This window comes from Ceratotherium simum, chromosome 7, assembly GCF_057802395.1.
Source record: "Ceratotherium simum simum isolate JZ-2026a chromosome 7, ASM5780239v1, whole genome shotgun sequence".
Lineage (NCBI taxonomy): Eukaryota > Metazoa > Chordata > Mammalia > Perissodactyla > Rhinocerotidae > Ceratotherium > Ceratotherium simum.
Genome location: NC_141906.1, coordinates 19,516,586 through 19,541,365, shown reverse-complemented (window position 1 = coordinate 19,541,365; position 24,780 = coordinate 19,516,586). Strand labels below are relative to the sequence as shown.

At 36.2% G+C, this 24,780-nt stretch overlaps 1 protein-coding gene across 5 annotated transcripts in view; it reads right to left on the bottom strand.

The window, feature by feature from the left end:
* SBF2 (SET binding factor 2) overlaps positions 1-24,780 on the bottom strand; it is a 522,324-nt gene that overhangs the window by 389,008 nt on the left and 108,536 nt on the right. For all 5 annotated transcript variants that reach the window (XM_014782916.2, XM_004418425.3, XM_087433230.1 and 2 more), the window contains exon 2: positions 23,506-23,591. In XM_014782916.2, coding sequence (XP_014638402.1) covers positions 23,506-23,591 — 86 coding nt within the window. The remainder of the gene's footprint in view (positions 1-23,505; positions 23,592-24,780) is intronic.

Genomic DNA, 24,780 nt, shown 5'->3' with positions numbered 1-24,780 from the left:
ATAGAAATGTGTATCCCCAATAAATAATATTTTCTGATCTTGATTTAACCTTCAAGTCTTTTCTACTCTATTCACGCTCTGCATGTTCAATATGACTACTTAACATATGCACACAGCCATGATAATTTTTAGTACCTTATTAGAGATATAAATAACATTGTGTCTAGCTTTCTCATTAGACCCTTGCTCTAACTGTTTACAATTTCATGGGGTGGGGAGGGAAACAATATTAAGCCTTTAGACTTTACAAAAGCTATGCTCCTGGCAGAAAGACAAATATTTGTGTGACAAATATTTGCTCAGTCAACACATGTAAGTGTAAATGAGATATATTCCAAGAAGTTGGGATGATGTAAGAGAAGTTGTTCCATAGTTATTTTCTATATGATCTTCTACAGTCAAAAAATCTTTACGGCCTCACTGCACACACAAAAAAGTTTAAACCCATTAATGAAGTATTAAGAGTCACAAACAATTGGCCCCTACTACCTTTGCAGAGTTCTCTTCTGTTATGACCTAACATCCCTCCAAATCCAAAACAAATACTAAGCTTCAGGCAACTTAACATCCTATCTCAGGACTTTTGCTAAAGCAATACAAATGCCTTTTCTCTCTAGCATGTTCAAGTTCCACTTATCTTCCAATTACTCTTGCTGCATAATAAACTATCCCAAAACGTAGTAGCTTAAATTAAGCCCTCATGGAGTCTGTGGAACAGTAATTCAGACAGTGCAGGAACAGAACACTATTCTCATTCTCTGAACAAATATCAACATAGAAGATTAAGATCAACAGATTAAGATTAGTTATTTCTGGAAAATAGCATTACTGATGGAACAAATAAATTTAAGTTTTAACTACATTGCTCTGTTTTGTTTAAATAATTAAATATATTTTATTAAATAAAACTATCCAGACTCCAAAAGCTATACTTTAAACAGCTGGAAATGGTTCACCTTGAAAATAATTGATCATCTGTTTTAATTCTACTTTAAACAAATGTCTCACATTTTGCACCTGAATAAAACAGTTGAGACTTAAATACTTCAAAGAAAAACATTAAAAAAAACGGTATGAGATAGATCCATTTCATTGTTGTTATTTTTCTTCCCCCAAGTCTGTATAAAAAGGTCAATTGCTAAGTAAAAACAAGAACAGGCATGAAATGGGAGTATAAATAACCAAATAAGGATAAAGGTATAACTGCAGCAATTACCTAATGTATTAAATTCACAATCACACATGACTAAAACTTTCTGGAATTGGGGTGAAATCATTACAGAAACACTAGTCAGCATTTCTTGTTAGACTCCTAGATAGTTAAAGGGTTCCTCCCAACTTTCTATGCTAAAGGTTACATGCACCTCCCTTGGAGGAGAATATATTTATACGTTATCATCAAACCTTATATTCTGATATACATGATCTCTAACCTTCAAGGATTCAGTGACATTTGAAAATATCTATATTCAGCTATGCATACATAAACCATACTTAACACCTCTAAAAACGTCCATAATGTAAGTCCAAGGAATCCAGTTCTAAAGAGGTTCAACCAGAAAATCCCTTAGCTATTTCTTTGCTCACCCAGCCCTCTCTCTTCTGCATCCTTCTTCTTCCAGTGAGTAGAGAGAAAGACCACAAGATTCCATATACCCACTGACACCTTTCATTGGGATTCCTTTCCTCCCAAGAAACAGCACACCTGAAAGGGCTTTGAAAACAGTCAAGTGCTATTCAAATGTAGTTATTGCACAGAACTTATTTTCTTGGCTATAAGAACAACACCCATTCACACAATTCTTTACAGATCACAAAATATACAACAGATAATTAGGTGGTTGATGAAACAAGTTAACTAAAGCAGGGAATCATAAAAAATGATAAACATCGCTGACTTTTATTTTAACTTAAAACATAAATCTACATTATTTTATTATAATAAGAGATTTCTGGGATGTTTAGAAGAAATATGATTATTTGCAGGATATTCTTTCTATTGTTTTATCAAAACTTAAACTAAATTTTGATATAATACAGAATTATGGATTGGGCAGCTTTGGCTACCACAGAAGAATTTCTAGCTTTGGAGGCAATTTCAACTCCTCCTCCTCTTCATATTTAGATCCATCTATTTCTGTCACTATGTGCATGATATCTACATCATAATGTAATTTTCCAACTAATCATGAACGTTAATCAATTATTACATATCATCTTTACTAAACTATAGGAACATATAATTTTATAGACATCAGTTGATAAACTATTTTCAGTTTCTTTTTGCAGTTATTTTCTGTAGCATTGTCAAACTTAATCCTTGGTTTTGTCCAAGACTTAGGGAAAACTGAGCAGGGAATTTTGTTCCATATGTAAACACCATCTTTAACGTTGATGACTTATAAAAGGTGCAGAAAACCTAGAATCTTGTATTCAATTTATTCCAAAACATAACTTAAAAATTTTCACCATTCCTGAACCCCTTAATCCATGTGCTGAATTAAGAATATTAAATTTATTAATTTTTAAAAGCCTCTTAAATATTGTCTTAATTTCCTCCCTACTGAGAGCTGAAGGAACACTGAGTGCCTATATAAGTATAGCACGCAAAGTCAAAGTACACCATAAGATAGATATAACAATGAATCAAAGACATAGTAGATTCTGGCTGAGGCAAGCAAAGAAAGTTCCAGAGGCAAGCAAAATTGACATGCATGTTAAATGAAAAGTAAGAAGGGGAAGAGAAGGGGAATTCCAGGAGAAAGGAACAGCATGTTCAAAGGTAAAGATGTAGGAAATGCATTCCATAATGCACTTCTGGAAAAGAAAGCCAGTTTAACATGTTTAGAATACAGAAGGTGTGGAAAGAGCAGAAAAGGATGATAGTACTAGACGAGGCTGTCTTAGGAAGAAACCTTGAAGCTAGATAATAAAAGACTATGTCTCTCATGTTCAGTACAGATGCAACCATCATACGCCTTTCGATTTGCCGTTCGTTGAATGCAACTTTGGTTGTATTAATAGAAGTAACATCTATCTCAAATGGAAAAGTTACAGTCATTTTCTCTGCATTACAACCTATTCATCTAGTTACGTAAGGTACACTTAAAAAAGAAATAGTGTCAAAGTAGAGAGTTCCAGAGAAAAGCAACCAGGAAACAAGGCACATTCAGTATCATCACAGAATATATGACTGAAGATACTGGAAACGTTAACTCTTATAACTTTAATATCCTCCTGTGTGATGACTTCCAAATCTATATCCCGAGGCCTAACCTGTCCCCTGGGTTTCAAATGCATAACCACATGCGTGCTGGATATATTTACTTGACTGTTTCTCACACATTTTGGCCTCAATCTGAGAGACAGCATAGTGTAAAGAGCATCAGTGCTGGAACCAGACTGCCATCATTTAAATCTAGAGCCTGGATTCCAGGCTCTACCAGTTACAGCTATGTACTAGACCCTGAACAAATTAACTTGACCTCTTTGTGCCTCAACTTTCTCATCTATAAAATGGAAATAATAATACTTACCTCATAAGATTGTCATGAGATTTAAACACGTAATTTTTGAAAGCTCTTAAAATAGAACTGGACACATACTAAGTACTATAAGTGTTTGTGAAATTAAAAAAAAATACCTAATAACTAAATTCAAACTCTCTATCCCCAAAACTATGCCTCTTTCTACAATATTTATTTCAGAAAATGACTCCAAGACAAGAACTTTGCCTCTTTCCACGCCTTAACCTCTTTTTTCAGTGAGTCCTTCAAGTCCTTGCCATAAGGGCCAAGAAGATCTGGCCAGAGAAAGGGAAAAAAAAGAGAAAGAAGGAGGAAAGGGAGAAGAAGGAAAAAGGAAGAGGAGGGAAGAAAGAGAGAAGGAAGAGAAACTGAGGAATTATGGCAGTATATACACCAAAATGTTAACAGTGGTTATCCCTGGTTAAAGAGATTACAAGTAATCATTTTCTTCTTTATAAAGAAGAAATCTCTGAATTTCAGAGATCTTCTAAAAGATAAAAATGTGCCACCCTAAAAGCTGTTTTGAAAATGTCTTTGATGATATTCTAGATAAAGTCTAAGTCCTTCACTAGCTGGTTCCTATGCTGTCTGCACTTCTCATATCCCCTGCATCCTCTCATATCTGTACCTCTGCACAAGCAGCTATTCTCTACCTAGAACATCATCCCCATTCACCTTCACCTGGCTAACTCTTACCCACATAGGTACCATCTCCTCTGGAAAGTCGTCTTTGACCACAACCCTGCTCTCTTCAAATGCACTATTCCAACCTAGGTTAAATACCCCTTCTATATGCACCTTGAGAACCCACTGTACACATATAGCATTTATCCTAGTGTAAGTTCAATAATTAAAAGTGTTTATAGGTTTGTTTCCCCCTTTCCTTGAGATAAGGAACACACTTATTTGTTTTCCTACTCCAGCATCTAACACAGTACCTGACACATAGTAGGGGATCAAAAAAAGTTTGTTGTGCAAATGACTCCACAGTCATATTACTTTATATTCTATTATGTTGCCTCTCAAGAGCTGTATAAAAGTTGAAAAGGTGAATTCTTAAAACCACAAATCCCCAGTCTGAGCGTACTCAAAGTGAAACAAAATGCTAGCACTCTTGCTCCTTCAGTCAGTCATTTATTCACCAAATATTGATTTAGTACCTCATATATGCCTAGTACTGGGGATACAAGGATAAGCAAAAACAAAGGGTTTCTTCTCTCATGATACTTTGAGGTGGGGAGAAGAGAAAGCAAATATTGGCTAAATACTCACAGCTACTAAATAAACACTAGTGAAGTGACCCTGAAGTTAAGAAATACATTTCTAACAGAACATATAATGAAAGACATCACCATGTTTGGAAAGATTAAAGATTCTTAATTAGGAATGAGATTAGGTTACACGAAGATAGCAATTTTCAATCTTTTCTTCTGGCTGCCACATACATGGACATATCCAGAGTTATGCATTCTTTCCACAACAAGCTAAATAACTCTACGCCTAATGAACAGGGCATGAAGCCTCATAGTGCTTGACAGTTACACTACCTCTTCTTAAAAAAACTAAGCGAAAGCCAGTTCTTTATGACTTTCAAAACCAAGAACTTCAAGAGAAACCAATCTTAATTTCCTGCCCACAAATTATTAGTCCAGGGATGACTAGCTGAAGGCTGTCCTGAAAGGACTCTCTATATTGGAGGGTGTGGCAAAGACTGCTAGCTGCCCATCAAATATCTATTTTCCCTTTTTCCCCTATGAAGAGATTTTACTGGGGATGGCAATATGCTCAGCTCAAAAACAAACAAAACAAAACAAAACAAAAACACTAAATTTCTCTGCCTTTCTTGTAGTCAGGTATGGTTACATACTAGTTCTGGCCAGGGAGATATAAATTTAAGTCACTGGGTGCACTTCTGGGAAAGTTCTTTTTAAAAGGAGTAAGACTCAGCCACATTTTTAACCTGCTCTCCCTTTCCCTGTCTTTCTGCCTAGTATAAGAACATGAAGATAAAGGGTCACATCTCATAAAGGGAGGAGTAGAAAGAGCCTGAGTCTTTAATGAAATCACGAAATTGCTATACCAGCACCAAATCACCTACCTCCAGACTTTTTTACTTTACAGGGAAGAAAAATATATCCCCACCTCATTTAAGCCACTATTGTTTGGGTTTTCTGTTACATGCACTTAAATCTAAGCCTAATGCATGCTGATGATAACTAACGGAACTACACAAAACCTCTCTCCATGGGGTCAATGGAAGAATATAATTCACAACGGCATACATGGCCAAGAGTGACAAGACACATCCTAATGCTGAACACCCAAAGCAGAGTTGCTTGAAATCAGAACTCAGGGTTTAAGGCTACCTGAGCAAGCTTCCTCCTTGCAACTAGACAGAGCATTAACTAAAATGGTAGTGCTTTCTCTTCCAGTCAAGAAAGGATATTAGAATGTAGCTGAGAACAACACTATTTTAGGGATAGCCTTAAATATACTCTTTTTTAAAAAAATAAAACAGTCACAAGTTTTACTAGTTGAAATATCAGTACCAAATTGCCAGGCTCCCTCCAAATTCTAACACGCTTATCTGGCATACAGTTAGACAGGCGCATTAAACATTTACAAGGAATGAACAGAAATGTGTACGCATAGTTCATTTAAATGGTGATGGGCAGAGGGAAATCAGAAAGAAGGAAATTCAAGACTAAATGATTTCCGTCGATCTAAGAATAACTAGGGACAGTCGTGTTTATGTGTGGGGCTTCCTCCAGTCTGACAGCTTTCCTCAGACTGTCCCTTTTATCTGTAATTTTTGAAAAACAGCTTTTCCAGATGAGTCTTTGGGCTAGTTTTAGTTCCTCTAAGAAAGCATATTGCTTCCTCGTAGGTTCCATAAGAACACTAGGGAGTGGATAAGGGTAGAGGTGAGCAAAAATTGTGTAGGACAGTCCAAAGGACCAGATAAATTCATTGAGGGTCAAAGCTAATGTCATGGAGTGAGGTCTAGTAGAAAAAATAAAATCTGCCATCAGAGTTTTTAATTTAATTGAGCTCAGACACAGTATTCAGATGAGGGTGACAAAAGTAGGAAATAAATATTTTCAACATGGCATTTTAAGAGAAATGAATTGCAATTACAGTAATAAAACATTTTCAAAGACCTTTTCTATCTCCCACTTCCCTAAAATACACAATTAAGACTAACATGATTTAATAATTAAAACTGCACAACTAATCTTCCACACCTTGGTTCTACAAGTTTGAGAGGGTATAGAGAGAGCAGAAAAGGAAAGAGAATGAAGTCTCCTAGGACTGCTCCAAATGAAAGAAATCCTTCTTATATCACTAAGTTTTATACCAAGATCATAGTACTATTTTGGAAAACATACCCTAGTAATGACGACAATAGTAACAACAGCTAACACATAATGATAACAATGTACCAGGCACTGTTCTAAGCACTTTATGTGTATTAATTCATTTGATCTTCATAATAATCCTATAAGGTAAATACTATTTTTATTCCTAATAGACTGTTGAAAAGAGGCACGGAGTCTTTAAATAATTTGCCCAAGCTCACAGAGCTACTAAGTGGAGAAGCCAGAATTAAAACTCAAGTAGTCAGTTTCCAGAGTCCATGCTCTTAATCACTTTACCAAACTGTCTTTCTGGGGGTTACACCTTAAATTCATTTGGAGAGTCAAACTGGACAGAGCTAAAATTATTTCTACTTTCTCACTATCTTGTCAAGGTACTACTACTCTCCCAGTCACCCAAGTTTGAATCTGTGAGGTAACTTTCGGTCCCTCAGTGCATTCCATATTCAATTAGTCATCCAACCAAACCCTGTCAATTAAATACTCCATTTCCACTCCTATTGTCATCATCCTGGCGATTCTGGAGCCAAAAACTGCATCAGCTTTTCAAGAAGCCAACAGCTCATGCCAACCTTATTAATAAAACATCTTTTTCACATGAACTGCAGGTCTCTTACATCAGTTTTATGGGACATAATTATAATAAAATATTTTACATTTCCCCATAAAAGTTCTCCTTATTAATGTCAGTCCATCATTCTAGCCTATATATTAAATTTCCCTTCCAGATATATACCAAACAGTAGATAAGCAAAACTTCAAAGTAAACTAAAAATGTATCAATCACATTCCCTATTCAAATGAAACACAGAGACTTTAAGGTTTTAGCACTGGAAATAAAATCTACAGGAAAGGAGGGTAGCTGGATCAAACGACCTTTTAACCCCTAAATTACACTTGGCCGTATAGTGCTCTCACTTCAATTACTATAATCATAACTTATATAACCCTCAAGGGAGCACAGTGCTTCCTTTAATCCATTTTGGTTCCAATGAGTATCAATGAGATAGTTTTAGAGACTTTAAAAGGACTTTACCAAATAGGGAGAACTAAACAGAAACAAAGGCCAAGAAACTTCACAACAGTCCATAGCATTCAATAAATCACAGCGCTCTCCAACCTTTTTCACTTCTGCAACACAGAAGACATGTATTTACACAGCATACACGGTAAATCACAAAACTGCTCAGTCAGTGGTCTCATGGCACCACGTGGCAAGCTCCACATTCAACTACCGCAGCTTATTTGCTTTCAGTATTCGTAAATTCTAATCTATTCCAAAGCAGAGAGCCGTCCAAAGCCCAGGACAACTTTGAAGCTCCTTCATATGGATTCCTTGCTTCCCAGCTCCCTTTGTGCCAGGATGTGGGAAGTGCTATCTTCTGTTCTTTCTCTTGAAAGGCAGAAAGAAATAATAGCTAATTCTGACCTATACCTTGGACCCTCCTATTTTATTTCGGTTTCAAATCTGGAAGAAATGCCTCATCTAGCTGCTTGGTAACTGACAATGTGAATGACTTCAGTCAATTAGTGAGCTCTTACCTCCACGTATAAGGAGTAGCTACCTGAACCAAAGGGCTAAGGTGATCTGACATTATAAAATACATCATTATTAGTATTTGAAACTTGCCACAGATATTAATCCAGTGTGATATGGATGAGAATAATTTCACATTATCCAATGCCTTATAACATCTTATAATGCCCTTGCAGCATTGCAGCTAACACCTCTAAAAATGACTGCAGAGCAGCAGCAAGAGCTCAGGAATCCACTGGCAGTAGCTGGCACTAGTCTCCAGTCCCCAGTGTGATCTGTTGAAAAGCTAGCCATAAACAATGTCCAAAGATTTGTCAGAGTTGGAATTTCTTTTTGAAAAGAAGAATACAACTTTAAAATCCTAAACGTACACTGACATGGTATAACATCCAGCATTACATGAAACCAGATCCCCATCTTAGTCACTTGAACTAGATTATGCAAGTGTCTAAAATCTCATTCTTCGTATAATATAATTAAATAGTGTGGTAAGATTCAATATTCCGCCCTGCATATGTTCTAGAAAATCCAATTTTATTAGGTTAAGAGTCCTATATTTATAATTTAATGACATATCCAAATATTTTAGAACCCCCAACTTTTGAAAAAGGAATTTGAATATGTATATATTTTAATACAAATTTAGCAAACAGGCTTTTGAGAAGGAAAAAACATAGTATTTCCAAGTACAGTAAAAACAACTGAAATATTAACCTGAAAAGGTCAGGTTAATGCTCTGACAAATCTGAGGAAACGAACAAGATCCTTGAAGATGATGTATATAAGACTATGAAGGTGAATATATACACAAGTGGAAGTTCACCATCACTATAAAAATGCTACTAGACTGAATACGAGGCCACAGGCCACATCTGTCTTATTTACCATTGTATTCCCAGCACCTATCACATTGTCCAGCACATAACAGGCACTAAGAAAATACTTATGGATGAATCACTGTAAGTATTTAATATAGGCTAAAGATACATGACCAGTTGGCAAGACTAATGTATACAAACTAATTTAATCATCAAAAGGGAGGTTGGAATTTGACCAGGAAACCTTTAAGATCCCTTCCAAACCCTCAGATTCCATAACATTTCCATCATTACCCCAGCAAAGATTTTAAATGAGGGTCATACGCTATTACAGGAAGGACTTTTAGAGAAATGTCTACCAATAACCAGGGGCTAGGCAGTCTTTTTATACAGATCTTTATCAAGCAGGAAAAAAGAAAGAAAAAAGAGTAAAAGAGAATCAGTAAACATTAGTGACCTTAAAGGACAAATTAACCTTATTTATATATTTCTGTATTTAGAAACTAGGCAATTACATTAATCTAAAAAAATGATCAAGTCTATGAATTGTATTAAAAGAATAAATCCTTAAATGCTGTATTATGTATGCCAACAAATAATTAGGGAAACAAGTCCCTGGTATCAAAAGCATATAGAATCATTTTTTCCTTACAAGCCCCAAATTGAAAAGTCCTATGTTAGTTAAGTAATTACTCAGTTATAGGATTAATTTAGAAATGCATAAGATTTTTACACTTGTACTTAACTTGCTTTAATGATAAACTGCAAATGAGGACTCTACATCTCTCTACCCTTTTCTTTTCTTTGTATGAAATACATATATTTTTTAAAATATTGTATCACATTCAAATAGGTTGCACATTGAATGTGTAACCTATTTGACTATAGAAAATTATAATCACGGTCATGTACAACCCACATGTCTGAATAATTCTTGGCTACTTTAGGCCAAGAAACTAACATCCATCACTACTTCATATTAAAGGTATTTTCTTTAATAATTTGGTACAGTTAAAACTATGTAGTTATAAGTTTCTTGGTAATTTTTATCAAAAACATGCAAAATTCTAAAAGCTATTTAACTAGCTCATTTGCTTTCCTTAGACTCTTTGGCAAGCAGCAACAGGTAACTGGTTGTCTTGGTTATTTACAAACTAATGGGCCACCATTGTTCCCATCACTCCTTTATTATTTTTTAATAATAGTACTTATCACTTCTCAGGTACTATATAATTTACTTATTCATTATGGTTAGTGCCAATCCCTCTACTCTAGAAATTTAAGTTCTAAGAAGACAGGGATTTTCTCTGGTTCACTGCCATATCTTTAACATCCACCTCAGTGGCTGACACACAGAAAGCGCTCAATAAATATCTGTTAAATGAATGACCTGGCATTAAGTCATAGCTAACATTTTCAAAATGGCTATAAATTTTAAGGCAAAATACTGAACAAATGAGCAAATTACCAAAAAAAAGTTGTGTTTTTCCTAAGTACTCACAAGCCGGCTTTTTTCCTTTTTTTGTTTAGGGAGATTGGCCCTGGGCTAACATCTGTGCCCATCTTCCTCTACTTTATATGTGGGACACCTGCCACAGCATGGCTTGATAAGTGGTGTGTAGGTCCACGCCCAGGATCCAGGCCTGCGAAACCCTGGGCCACCGAAGCGGAGCGTGTGAACTACGCCACCAGGATGGCCCCATAAGCCAGCTTTTTAATGATCTTTTTTTTAAGAAAATCACCAGTGATCTATATCTAACTTATTAGTTTCTGGACTCTACCCTAACTCCTTTTTTCATGTTTAGGAAACAATTCTTCACTTTTAGTAACAGCAGCATCACATCATTCTACTTAAAGCTGTCACTATCTCCAACAGGCAACAGGCTGTTCTGTGAGATAAAATTACAGACATTACCTAGGTAGAACAATATTAATATAAGTAAATATTCATGTGGAATTGAAATGCATCATCCAGAAATTTTAAAGAAGCCACACTCAGTTTAAAAGAATCTCTAGTTGATGGAATTAGTAGAAAATATTACTTATGAGCAGGGGGTCTTCCTGTGTCTCTTTTCAACTCAGAATATGTCTCTTCCTTCATTTCTCTGGCCTGTCAGAAAGTAAAACATTTAAAACCAGAATCCAGGGTTTTTGTTTATCAGTCTTGTTTATCAGTCCTCAGAAGTCTCAGGAAAAGCAATCACTGCCTGGGGAAAGAGCCCAGGGAACCTCAAACAATGGAGACCACAAATTAATTCACAAATAGCACTTCTCAGAAGTTTTATAGTAGTTTATTCCTCTTTCCAAAGTAAGTACATAGTACTGAATTTGAGAAAAGTACTGAAGATCTTACTACCCTTAATGAAATCTTTCAGTCAGTTATGAACCCAACAGTAGAATCTAACTCTTTAATTAGAACACTATGGCTGGGGCCGACCCGGTGGCGCAAGTGGTTAAGTGCGCGCACTCCACTGTGGCGGCCCCGGGGTTCGCCAGTTCAGATCCTGGGCGCGTTATCGACACACTGCTTGGCAAGCCATGCTGTGGCGGTGTCCCATATAAGGTGGAGGAAGATGGGCACGGATGTTAGCCTAGGGCCAGCAAAAAAAGAGGAGGATTGGCAGATGTTAGCACAGGGCTGATCTCCTCACACACACAAAAAAAGAACACTATGGCTGTCATAAAGTTATTCCTGAGGCCACACATACTATAGGTGTTTCTTGTAAATATAGTCTATCTTTGGAAAAAACAAAAGCTGCCAACTCCTTAATTACCAACAGACATGTCACTAGACTCTTGTGATTTTAACATTAAAATATTTTTCTATTTGTGTCTTCCTAACGCACATTAAACCTTCCTAATAAGAACAAGGCTTATTCTGTTAATTATTTAATTTTTTTAAAAAAATTAGCAAAAAAAAAATTTTTTTTAACAATCAGCTTGCCCCATCTAACACAAAGAATATTTTATTTTAGTTTTAGAAAAGCTTTAGCAGAGTCAAAAGACCAGGGTTTTATAATCATCTCAGCCAACAGTAAGTAGCTATATGACCTTGGGTAAATTATTAAATTTCTAGATTTCAATATCTAATTTTTAGCATGAATGGAGATGAATTTCAGCATCTAAAATAAATTTAACTTATCTAAAATTGTCAGTTTTCTCTTTCACTTTCTGAATCTTGAATTTATACAAATTTTCCCAACTTTCGAAATGATCTGTCTAAATTTTCACATATATTTCATATTCTGGATAATTCTTGGCCTAACTTAAAGTATCTTTAAGCTAGCCAGAATTAGCTGTGTAAAGAAATAAACTTTACTGAGAAGAGATTATCTTTGTGACTAATTTATGAAATACTGACCCTATTTTTAGCTTTTATTATCTTTAAGGAGATGTATTTAAGGAAAGATGTTCCTACCATCCCCCTTCATGGACACATTTCAGTGCAACACAACAGTAAACTATTGCTGACATAAGTACAAACTACATAGAAATACTATCAATTAAGACATACATATATAATTTCAAGGCCTTTCTTGAAAGTAAGGAAAGTCTAGTGATGATAAAATTTGCTGTAATAGTACACACAGCCATATCACTGATAGATTTATAATTGATTAATAAACTTTTAGTTCTCAAAGATTAAAAAACTTTTCAATAAATATACATATTTGTGTTTTGTCACCTTAGTAATAACTCTCTCCCCCTAAACTTTTGCATACTGGTGATATTAGTGACTTTCTATAGACACATAAGTACCACTAGAGGCCACCAAATACTTCACTTTTTAAAACTGGCACGTTTGTAAGTTATAAGGCGATGACCATGCACAGTAACATCCATAACTGGGAAAGTTCCACATGAATATTCGTAGTACAATACAAACTCAAGCAAAAAGATGTGAACAAATTTCATACATTAATAAGATGTCTTGATCATCAAAGAACTGGTTAGACCAAGAACTGGGGGGTGGAGGATGGACAGTATCAAAATATCATTCCTTATATACCTTTGAAATTAGATTATATGACCTAGAGAGTTGATGCTCTCACTAAACAGCTGTTGCCTTTTATAATCAAATTATATACCTATATAAAGGTATATATACCGATACAGACAGATAATAAAATCTCAGAGTTCAGTATTCTTTCCTCCACATCACATAATCTTTCACATATAATAATGTTTTTATATCTAAAGTTGGCTGCCATCTAAAGCCATTAAAACTTTAAAAAAGAAGTTCTGTTGTCAAAGTCACCCCATAGATTTGAATATACCCAAAATTTTGTTTTCAAGAAAACCTGGCTAGCAGAATAGGTAACACCTGAGAAAACTTTGCTCTGAGTTCCTAGGTGAACTGCTCCTAGTCTCCTATGTCCCCTCATTTCTTCCAATGTCCTCCTCCTCACTAAAGGTAAATGGCAAAAAACAGAAGGCCCAAGTAGCATCCAAAGATTTTGTAGATCCAGGCGAAATCTATAAAACAAAATGGGAATTCTTGCTATCTGACTATCCACTTTTTCTGCATGATGCTATACTACTTTTCAAACGATTTTCAAGTACTCCAGAGAAACTTTATTCAGTCATGCTTTTGGTGTTCTATCTAAAAATCTTTGCTTAACTAAAGGTCACAGAGATGTTCTCCTAAGTTTTCTTTTAAAACCTTTATAGTTTTAGCTTTTACATTTAATCTATAATCCATTTCAGGTTAATTTTCCTATATGGTGTGAGGTAGGATCAAGGCTAATTTTTTTACCAAATGGATATTTAGTTGTTCCAACACCATTTGTTGAAAATCCTGTCTTCTCCACAACTGAATTACCTTGGCAACTCTACTGAAAATCAATTTACCATATGTGTGAGTTTGCTTCTAGACTGTTGCATGGATCTACACATCTATCCTTAAGCCAATACCACACTGTCTTGAATACTGAGCTTTGCAGTATGTCTTGAAACCAGGTAGCACAAGTCCTCCAACTGTGTTCTTTCTTCTAAGAATTGTTTTGGCTATTTGTTATACCATATGTCTTAGAGATTTATTCATGTCACTGCATAAAGCTCTATCTCATACTTTTCTAAAACAATTTTAGTATTAGTAAAATATACATAACATAAAACTTATCATCTTCATCATTTTTAAGTGTACACTTAGTGTTAAGTACATTCATATTGTTCTGCAACCAATCTCCAGAACTCTTTTCATCTTGTAAAACTGAAAATCTACACCCACTAAACGACTCCCCATTTCTCCCTGCCCCTGGACCCTGTCAACCACCATTCTACTTTGTCTCTATGAATTTGACTACTCTAGGTACCTCATATAAATGGAATCATAAAGTGTTTGTCTTTTTGTAACTGGCTTATTTCACTTAGCAAAATGTCCTCAAGGTTCATCCATGCTGTAGCATATGTCAGAATCTCTTTTCTTTTTAAGGCTGAATAATATTCCACTGTGTGTATATACCACATTTTGTTTATCCATTCTTCTGTCAATGGACTCTTGGGCTGTTTCAACCTTTTGGCTATCGTGAATAATGCCACTATGGACATGTGTGTACAAATATCTGCTCGAGGCCCTGCCCTGCTTTCAGTTCTTTTGGGCACATACCCGATGTGAAATTGCTGGATCATATAGTAATTCTATTTTCAATTATTTGAGGAACCGCCATATGGTTTTCTATAGCAGCTGCACCATTTCACATTTCCATCAACAGGATTGCAATTTCTCTACATCCTCACCACCCCTTGTTATTTTCTGGGTTTAACAGAAGCCATCATAATAGGTGTGAAGTGGTATCTCACTGTGGTTTTGATTTGCATTTTGCTAATGATTAGTGATGTTATCATCTTTTCATGTGCTTGTTAGCCATTTGTACATCTTCTTCTGTCTCACACTTTTTAACAGTTGCATTATATTCTGATGAATGACTGTGGCACCACTAATTCAATAAGTCTCCTATTATGGATGTTTAGGTAGTTTCTATTCTTCCTCTATGAATAACCTTATACATGCATATGTATAAGTAACTATACAAATAAGTTTGTTCAGGATAGTACCAGTTTATGCATGCTTTGTAATTCACTACCTTTCACGCTCAAAAGCATTCTGGTTTGAATAATATATATTTACCATAGTGTCAGTTTAGCTACAGGACAAATTGCTAGAAGTGAAATTAGGCAAGAACTACCTTCGATTAAACCTTCCAGGATATTTGTTACCAGAAGTCACCCCACACTAGAAATCTGGTATTAGAAAAAGATACCAAAATATGGATTAGCTCTGCCTGAGACATGTAGGCAATACAATTAGATTACAGGAATTACAGAAAAGGATAATCAAAGGCATGACTGGGATTCAAATACAAAAGACTGACAGAATAGTGATACCATCACTTTCCAGAGAAAACGAAACACCAAAAAGTGAAAACTGATTCTTACAGCAAGTCTGTAATAAGGGGGCCACAAAAACAAAATAAAACAAAAACAGGAAAAAAACGGAAGAAAAGTAACTGGAGTCGAAATTAAGAGAAAATTAGCATGATGAATACCCATGTTGTATTTTCTCTGACATCAAATATGTGGGTTTTTTCCCAACACCAATGGGGTGTCCAACAATTCAATTCAATTCTGACACCAACTACCCAGAGTTAGCACAGACACCATAGGTCAAAGGCTCAGGGTTCAGCCCCACAAGACTGCCCTCACTTCAGATGCCAGCTGCAAACAGGGCACCCAGGCTAAGCATATTTCTGCCTGCAGACTATAAATTCAGGGGTTCAAATGACCACACCCCTCAGGTTCAATAATTCACTAGAACAACTCACAGAACTCAGGAAAGCACTTTATTTAACATTTACCAGTTTATTATAAAAGATGCAATCCAGGAATAGCCAAATGGAAGAGATGTGTAATGCAAGGTATGGAGGAAGGGGGTGGCACAGAGCCTCCATATCTTCTCCAAGCACACTACTTTCCCAGCTCATCAATGTGTTCACCAACTTGTAAGATCTGTGAACCTCTTGTTTAGGGGTTTTGTGGAAGTTTCATTAGGTACGCAGTTGGTGACTGAACTCAATCTCCAGCCCCTTTCCCCTCCCCGTGGGGTTGAAATTTTCAGCCTTCTAATCACATGGTTGATTCCTCTGGCAGATCAGTCCCCTCCCTGAAGCTGTCTAGGGCCCTCTAAACCCATAAGCCATCTCATTAGCATACAAGACATAGTAAATCCCAAAGGTTTCAGGAGCTCTGTGCCAGGAATTGAGACAAAGACTAAATATTTATTTTTTATTACACCACAAAGACCGAATTAGTGATGTCAAAAACTAAAGTGGCAAGAAGAATTAAGATAAGGGAAAGGATCTTTGAATTCAGCAAGAACACTGTGGCAGAGAAAAGCTAGTTGTTCACTAAATATGTTTCATTTTTCTCCTAGGCAGACATCTAGGCTTTATTTGCCAAATTCTCATTACAGTTAACTGTGGTTGTATAACTAACTTCTGATAAATGGAATAAAATAGAAGTGATGTATACAGCTTCCCAGGCCTACCCCATAAAACCCATATTTACTATCCTCCATGCTCTCTCCTACTACTCTGCCAACTGAATACTGATGCCCAAGATGACCCTGAGAATCACACTTTGAAGATGGCAAGCCCCACTACTACCTACCCCACTGCCACTAATCAGACTTTATGCAAGTAAGAAGAAAAAAACTTCTATCATGCTAGCCACTAAGATCTCAAGGTTCATCTATTATAATAGCTAGTATTACCTTAATGAATTTAGAAAATATTAATAAACTTCAACCCTGCAACTTCAGAATGGAAAGGACATAAACTATACTTCAGAATAAACCCCTGAAATGTGAGTGAGATGGGTATAAGAGATGAGAGTAAGAAATCAACATTATAGTTTATCAAAATATTAATAGATAATCACCTGATAATTGCCCTGTAGGAAAAGTAATATTATCAGAAAGGGTAAATTAACTTTGCTCAAGGTTTTAAAATTCCAAATCCCATATTCTTTCCACTGTACCATACTCGACTCTTAGAGAAATGAAGACAGCAAATGAAGGATCATTTGAAACATTTTATAATGAAGAAATAGAATAATAGCTAAAAGAAATAAAGTCAAGAAAATATTTTTTAACTAATATTAAGAATACTTGGGATGAACGAAAATGAAAGAGTAGAAAAAGGTACTGCAAGTTAAGAAGCATAGATTAACCCATAGCAGTGATATGATAGACAATTACATGAGAGATGAGTAGCAATATTCCATGTGGTAGAGGGCCAGGCTACTTGCAAACAATATGAATTTGTTGTAGGTTAGGCTGTGTAGTTCTACATCTTCCTCAGGAAGTTCTCTACGGCCTCAAAGCATCAGGTATAGCAGAACTCCAGCATGGCAAGCAAACCTTGTCTAAGATGGTTTTTTTTTTTTTTTTTTTTAAAGATTTTATTTATTTATTTTTCCCCCAAAGCCCCAGTACATAGTTGTCTGTCATAGCTGCACATCCTTCTAGTTGCTGTATGTGGGATGCGGCCTCAGCATGGCTGGAGGAGTGGTGCCTCGGTGCGCACCCGGGATCCGAACCCGGGCCGCCGGCAGCGGAGAGCACGCACTTAACCGCTAAGCCACGGGGCCGGCCCTAAGATGGTTTTGAAAGCAGTACTTAAGTAGTAGACCATGGAGACTGCGTAGGTGAAGATTCTCTAGCATAACTGAGGCTATCAATGCATTAGCAAAATAAACACAAGCGTGAGTAACTGAAAGTCTAGTATAGGATAACAAACCACTTTAGTGAGCATGGAGGAATGCGAGAAGAATAACACCAAGACTGACGATCTTCCACCTCAGAGATGTTGAGAGAATCTACTACCTCAGATGTACCCTCTAGACTCCACCAGGTTACAACCTGCCATGTGGTTTTGTTACTTCAAAGAGACAATTGTCTGGGGGTAGGAAACAAAAACGTGAGCTCAAACCACCACTTTCCAGCTTAAACTCCATCTATATCCACTTGCTTTGTTGTGAACACAACTTAAAAAGTCCTTTTGGTAGTCCTTAGTATGTTTTAAAAGCCACGTCTTCACACTTCATAGCAGTATTCTTATGTTTTCATCCTCAACTCTATGCAAAATCAAGATTCCTTCCACACATCCTTTACACTATCTTTAAAACTGAATTCATCACCAAGTGCTCTACCTCAGCACAGAGGCTTTAGATGCTACCTATAGTACCTTTAATAGGTATCTTTTATAATTATATTTTTTTTATTTTTAGCTGTCTTGTTGTATTTCTCAAATCTCTCTAGCTGGCAAATTATCTTGCCTATCTTTATTCTAAAGAATTACTTACATAGCTGGCTTTTTTTTTCTGAAGAAGATTCGCCCTGAGCTAACATCCGCTGCCAATCTTCCTCTTTTTGTATGTGAGCTACCATCCCAGCATCGCCACTAACAGACGAGTGGTGTAGGTCCACACCCAGGAAACGAACCTAGGCCGTGGAAGTGGAGCGCGCCAAACTTAATCACTAGGCCACCGGGGCTGGCCCTACAGCTGGCTTTTTATACTCACACGCAGGAACCTACATTTCTACCTATTATATTTCATCTTCTTAGATAAAGGTCCTGTAATTCCAGCCTTTTAAAATCTTTGTGAACCCGGATTGTGTCATCCAATATGTTCATTACCATTCTCATCCTGCTTTCACGCATATTCCTCTACAAAGAGGGGAGAAAGTTCTCTACCATCCTTTCTACACTCATTTCCCTGACCAAACAGTGTTCATAGCTAGGTCAGATGGACAACTGCTATCTCATTTGTTATATTCAATACATTCTAAATAGCATAAAGAATTAAAGCATTACATGGTATTTAACACTTACTTCTCTGCCCTCAAATGGCATCCCATACTACGGCTACTTCTCCTATGCTACAACCGCAGGATGTTGAATATAGACTTTTTTCCCTCTTCTCCCCAATCTATACTTACAATTACAGAAAACTGGATTCATATCGAAGGTAGTCAAATCACTAGTCTATAATTTAAATAACAGAATTAATTTCTTAAGAACCTCAAATTTATAAATTCTGTTTCTCTCTCTTTTACTCAAGCCACAACATTTTGTATCACAGTACTTTAAGTCTTCAAAAAGACATTAGATGGATCTACAAATGCCTCAGTGCAGGCAATCCCTAGTGAAGATTATGGCACATTTTCTGAATTATGATATAAAAAAGATTCACTTCTGAGACAAGGCATCTTTAAAAAGAGCTAGTGCCGAAACAACACTATTTTGCTGATGTCCAAAATCTAGCCAATAAAAACATTTGTTCCCATAATCAGAAATAGATTGTTAGCCATAGAATGCCTCTGCAAAACGATTCTTAAATTTTCTTTGAAATACTGTCACTAAAATTAACTGAAACTTTATTTATATGACTGTCTGTGGTTTCCACGTATGCTTAAAAAGCACAAGAAAAAGATAAAAATATCCCAGAATTGGAAAAGCAGTCATTATGTTTGGTTTAGCTTATTTTCATATTTTTATTTTTAAAATCCATCCAAATTAAAGTTCAGCATTTCTCAATAGAAGAAAAGAAAAAGAAGGCAATTTCTTTACATAAAAACAGAAAGAATAAATTCAGCATCCTCTAAATTAAATTTGGGATTTGACTTTTTAGTGAATGAATTCCTAAAATCCTTTCTCACAAGTCATAAACTTCAGTCTTCAGGCTGAACACAATTATCCTTCTTTCATTTAGAATTTAAATACATCAAATATATGCTGTCTGGGGAGGAGAGGTGGCAAGAGAAAATAATTTCAATATAATATTATGCTCTAAACCCCGCTTTGCCCTCACATAAACTAAACAAGTGAAGTTGATTTCTATCCAATAACACCACACTCTTTTAACATTTCTGAACCCCAGTTCTTCCAAATTATAGAACCCTGTTTTCAGATCCTGCATTTACACTAAAATACAAATGATAATCATAGCATAAAGTGTCACTCTCAGAAAAGTCTCAGATCTTGGCTGAGACTAAGTCAAAAGACATGGGTTTGAATCCTAGCTCTACTGCATCTTAGCTGTTAGCTTACTGAAATTGTTTAAACTCCCTAATCCTCAGTTTACTTATCTGTAAACTCGATATACTACCACCAATCATCTAATTTATGTGAGTTCATCATAGTCTATCAAACCTATATAACTGTTACAGATTACATTAACCTTATATGCTAAAAAGTTGTTCCACTACGTTGGAAGGAGTAAGTTTTTTTTCCCTGTAAATCATCGGAAAAGGGTCACTACCACCCTAGAATCAACAAACCACTTAGGGACTGGGCCAGATCACCTTCAATTAGACTAAAACCTTATTAGGCCTATCTCTGGTCTTGAAGCTACAGGAGTTACTCTAGATTACACAGTATTTCACAGTTATTCAAGTTACTGCTGTTCATATGCAGGATAGTTGCACATCTCTTATATATGAAATATAGCACAAAGCAATAAATAATAAAAAGACAACAAAAATTTAACAATTAATGATACTATTATGCTTAAAAAATGGGCTTTGATAGATGTTAGATAAACAAATTTATTTTGTACTTGACAAAGCACAATGGACATTACAAGATCAGAACTGCTATCAATTACAGAAAAATTAAAAGAAAATTTCCAACATAATCCAGCAGATCAAATATTCTTTTTTTTTTTTAAATAATTTTATTTATTTATTTTTCCCCCAAAGCCCCAGTAGATAGTTGCATGCCACAGTTGCACATCCCTCTAGTTGCTGTATGTGGGACGCGGCCTCAGCATGGCCGGACAAGCGTGCGTCGGTGCGCGCCCGGGATCCGAACCGGGCTACCAGCAGCGGAGTGCGCGCACTTAACCGCTAAGCCACGGGGCCAGCCCCTGAAATATTCTTTAAATATTAATCTAGCTCAACAAACCTTGAAATGCTTTGCTCAGAATCAGCCAAGACGTCATCTAGGAAAATCTTAGGCGAGGAAAATTTCTGCCTACCTCTTAGCACCTCCATTTCACTAATCTAGCAGCACACGACTCTACATGTTATTGGAGAGACACTGTCGGCACTTAAATATGGGAGTGTTGTCATGCAAAGAAAATATACTATTTAGTAAGTAGTCAAATGACTACGTGTTTCTCCTTCACTACTGGAAAAACACTGCAGGCATCACAGTATCTAAGCCCTTGGCTTTCAAAATACAAAAATTATCCCCTTTCAGTCATAGCTAAACAGCTAGTGCCAAATAATGATCTCTCCCCATCCCAATAACCTCTGTTGTGCTTGAAACTTACGAAGGTTGTTCACTGTTCATATTGTCAAACTGATGTAGTTTATATCCCTCCACACTTTGAAGTGAGGGAGGATAGGAACTCACAAAAATTTCTACAAGATCCCCAGCACCAAAATTTTCCCGTCTTTCATCACTAAAAAGGATGCTGAAACAAGATTTAAAAGCTTAATAGCGCCTGGCCCTGTGGCCGAGTGGTTAAAGTTCCATGAACTCCACTTTGGCAGCCCAGGTTCATGGGTTCGGATCTCGGGCACAGACCTACTCCACTCACCAGCCATGCTGTGGCAGTGTCCCACATACAAACAGAGGAAGATTGGCACAGATGTTAACTTAGGGCTAATCTTCTTCAAGCGATAAAAGAAGAGGATTGGCAATGGATGTTAGCTCAGGGTGAATCTTCCTCAGAGGGAAAAAAAAAAAGCTTTAATAGTACAAATACCTGGTTATTCACACCTTAAGGCCAATTACCAGTATTTGTAGGTATGCGCAGGAGAAGAGAAATGAATACAAGGGCTCTCCAAAAAGTTAGTTTTCCTTGGATCCTCACATTCTTTTCCCATTTTTAATACCAAAATTCAAAATTTACCCTCTCTGTGGATCTACAGAACCCACGGCCTTCTTTACACAGCTGGGTTATAACAATCAAAATTAAGCATTCAGCAATGTATCTTTTATTCTCAGTGAAGCAGAAATAGACAGTTATTAGCTAAAATGAGAAAATTCACAATTTTCAACACCAGTTTTATTCCTAATGGATATTTCTGATCATGCTAACAAGAGAACAAACAATTCCTCCTCTGGTGGAGGTGCTACAAGACGGCAAATAGCAACAACGACCATAACAATAATCAACTGGCTACCTCATTTACCAAGAACTTACCTCATGCAAGATATTGATCTAAGCATTTTATGTGTATTTTTTTCCCATTTTTATCTTTACAACAACCCTATGAGATTAGTAAGTCATATCCTCACTGTATAGACGAGGACTCTGTTGCTCAAAGAAGTTAAGTAGCTTGTCAAAAGTCATACCACAGAGCTGAGATTTCAATCCTGGCAGTCTCCTCCAGAGCCTGCACTCTCCACCATCATATTGTATAAACGTTATCTCAACGAGATCTGCTTTGAAGAATACTTCTCATTTGTGTGGCTGTATACACACACACAATATAAATACACACACATACATACACACACACACACACACACACGCACACACCAGTATGTTTGAGAACCAAACTTTATACCGCAAAATACTTTGGTGATCATCTTTCCAGTCCCTCATTTTACCATCATCGATCCGCCACCAGACAGAATGTCCTGGCCATCATAAATTATGCTCAACCATTAAATTCCTTTGAAATTGCTGACAGAAATAAAGCAACTGAACTGCACTATTACAAAGCAACCTACAGATACTACAGCTAAAAACAAAGAATTCAGATTTGTGATTTCAAGACTAAACTCAAACCATGACCGGGCACCATTAAACCAACCTTTTGGTTTTTTGTCTGTTTTTCATTTATTTTTCACTAAAACAATAACCTGGAAATTTTCAGAAAAGAATATAATAAGTGTTTCTTTAGTGACACTGTCAATGAAGCTACTAGCCTAAGATTTTGACTAAAGAATCAGAGGAATTTTTCAGCTTCCAAGTACATAAAGATCATCAATTTCATCTTTAATATTAGAGAGAAGTTTAAATGGGAAAAAGAACAGCAAAACAGGCATTCCAGAATCAATGTATTCAAAGATTACTGTACTTGGGGGTCCAGGGGATTTATTTCTAGTAACATGCTATAATTAAATCAAAAAATTACTTAACAGTAATTGTGACATAAATATGACCATAACCATAACATAAAAAGAAAAGTGCCATTATAAAAGTACAATAATGCAACAGCAACTTACCAATTCAATTCCCTGTGGAAAAGGTGTATCATCCCAGTCCTTCTGTGGAAATCTCTGGATTATTTTCCCCAGGCCGGCTCCTGACCCTATTATTAAAATCAAAGTGAATTAGTTATAGGGTACTAAAAAATCTGAATACTCACTATATTAATACTTATTTCTAAATGAATATTTGTTGAATAAATTGATATACTAATTAAACATTTTCAAGTTTTAAAAGGCGTAATAAAAGTATTTTCCTTTTAAACATAATACTGAAATGACAGGCAATCCCTATCCTACAGACTCTCAAAAGAGTGACAATACGAAAAGCTAAGAAAAATAGACACAGGCATTTAAATCTCGAGTATCTACCACACCATGGGAGTAACTGCCTTTTGTTCCCAATAAGGAAAGCAATCTTCTCATTATCACAAGTTGAAACTTAGAAAGAACTTTTCTATGGAGACAAAGTAATTTTAAGTGACAAATGAAATGGTACTGTTAGTGCTAAGCTTCAGTTATGGGTTATAAGCACTGTTATGGGTAAAATATCAAGACTTTTAGAGCAGCACGGGAACCTGACCTTTTTCTAGGCAGGCTTTTTCAACATTAGCACTATGGATGTTTTGGGCCAGATTATTCTTTGTACTGTGTTGGGAGGTTAGGGTGGGGGCTGTCCTGTGCATTGTAAGATGATCAGCAGCATCCTTAGTTCAACCCACTAGATGCCAGTAGCACCCACCACCACCACCACCAAGTTGTTACAACGAAAATGTCTCCAGACATTGCCAAATGTCCTTGGGGCAGGGGCAAAATTGCCCCTGGTTGAAAACTACTGGTCTATATCATTGTTGTTATAAAATTATCCTGTGACTCTCAAGAATGGATCAACTTATTACTGAATATTTGGGATGTAATCTACAAGTAAGTTGAGGATGGAAAGTATATGTTAGATCTAAATTGCTTTTTGCCATACTTTTTAAAGAGCTTCAAGTGCTTGCATATTCTACATGTTGTCCCAGCTCATTCTGAGGTAAAAGCAACAACATTTTGATTATTTGTACATCTAACTTAAGAAAGCCTTTAACACCTGATTCAATTTGTTAATTTTTTTTTTTTAAATCATCCACTATCATCTCTCACTCTCATCCCTGTGAATTCAATTTCCCCTTTGCCCTTCATCTGAAGTTCAATCACTTTATGACCAAATGTTTTTTAAAAGATAAATTGAAAGTTAAAGTCATTTTACTGACCAACTCAGTCTGTGTTCTAAAAGTAAGGTCACAATTGAAA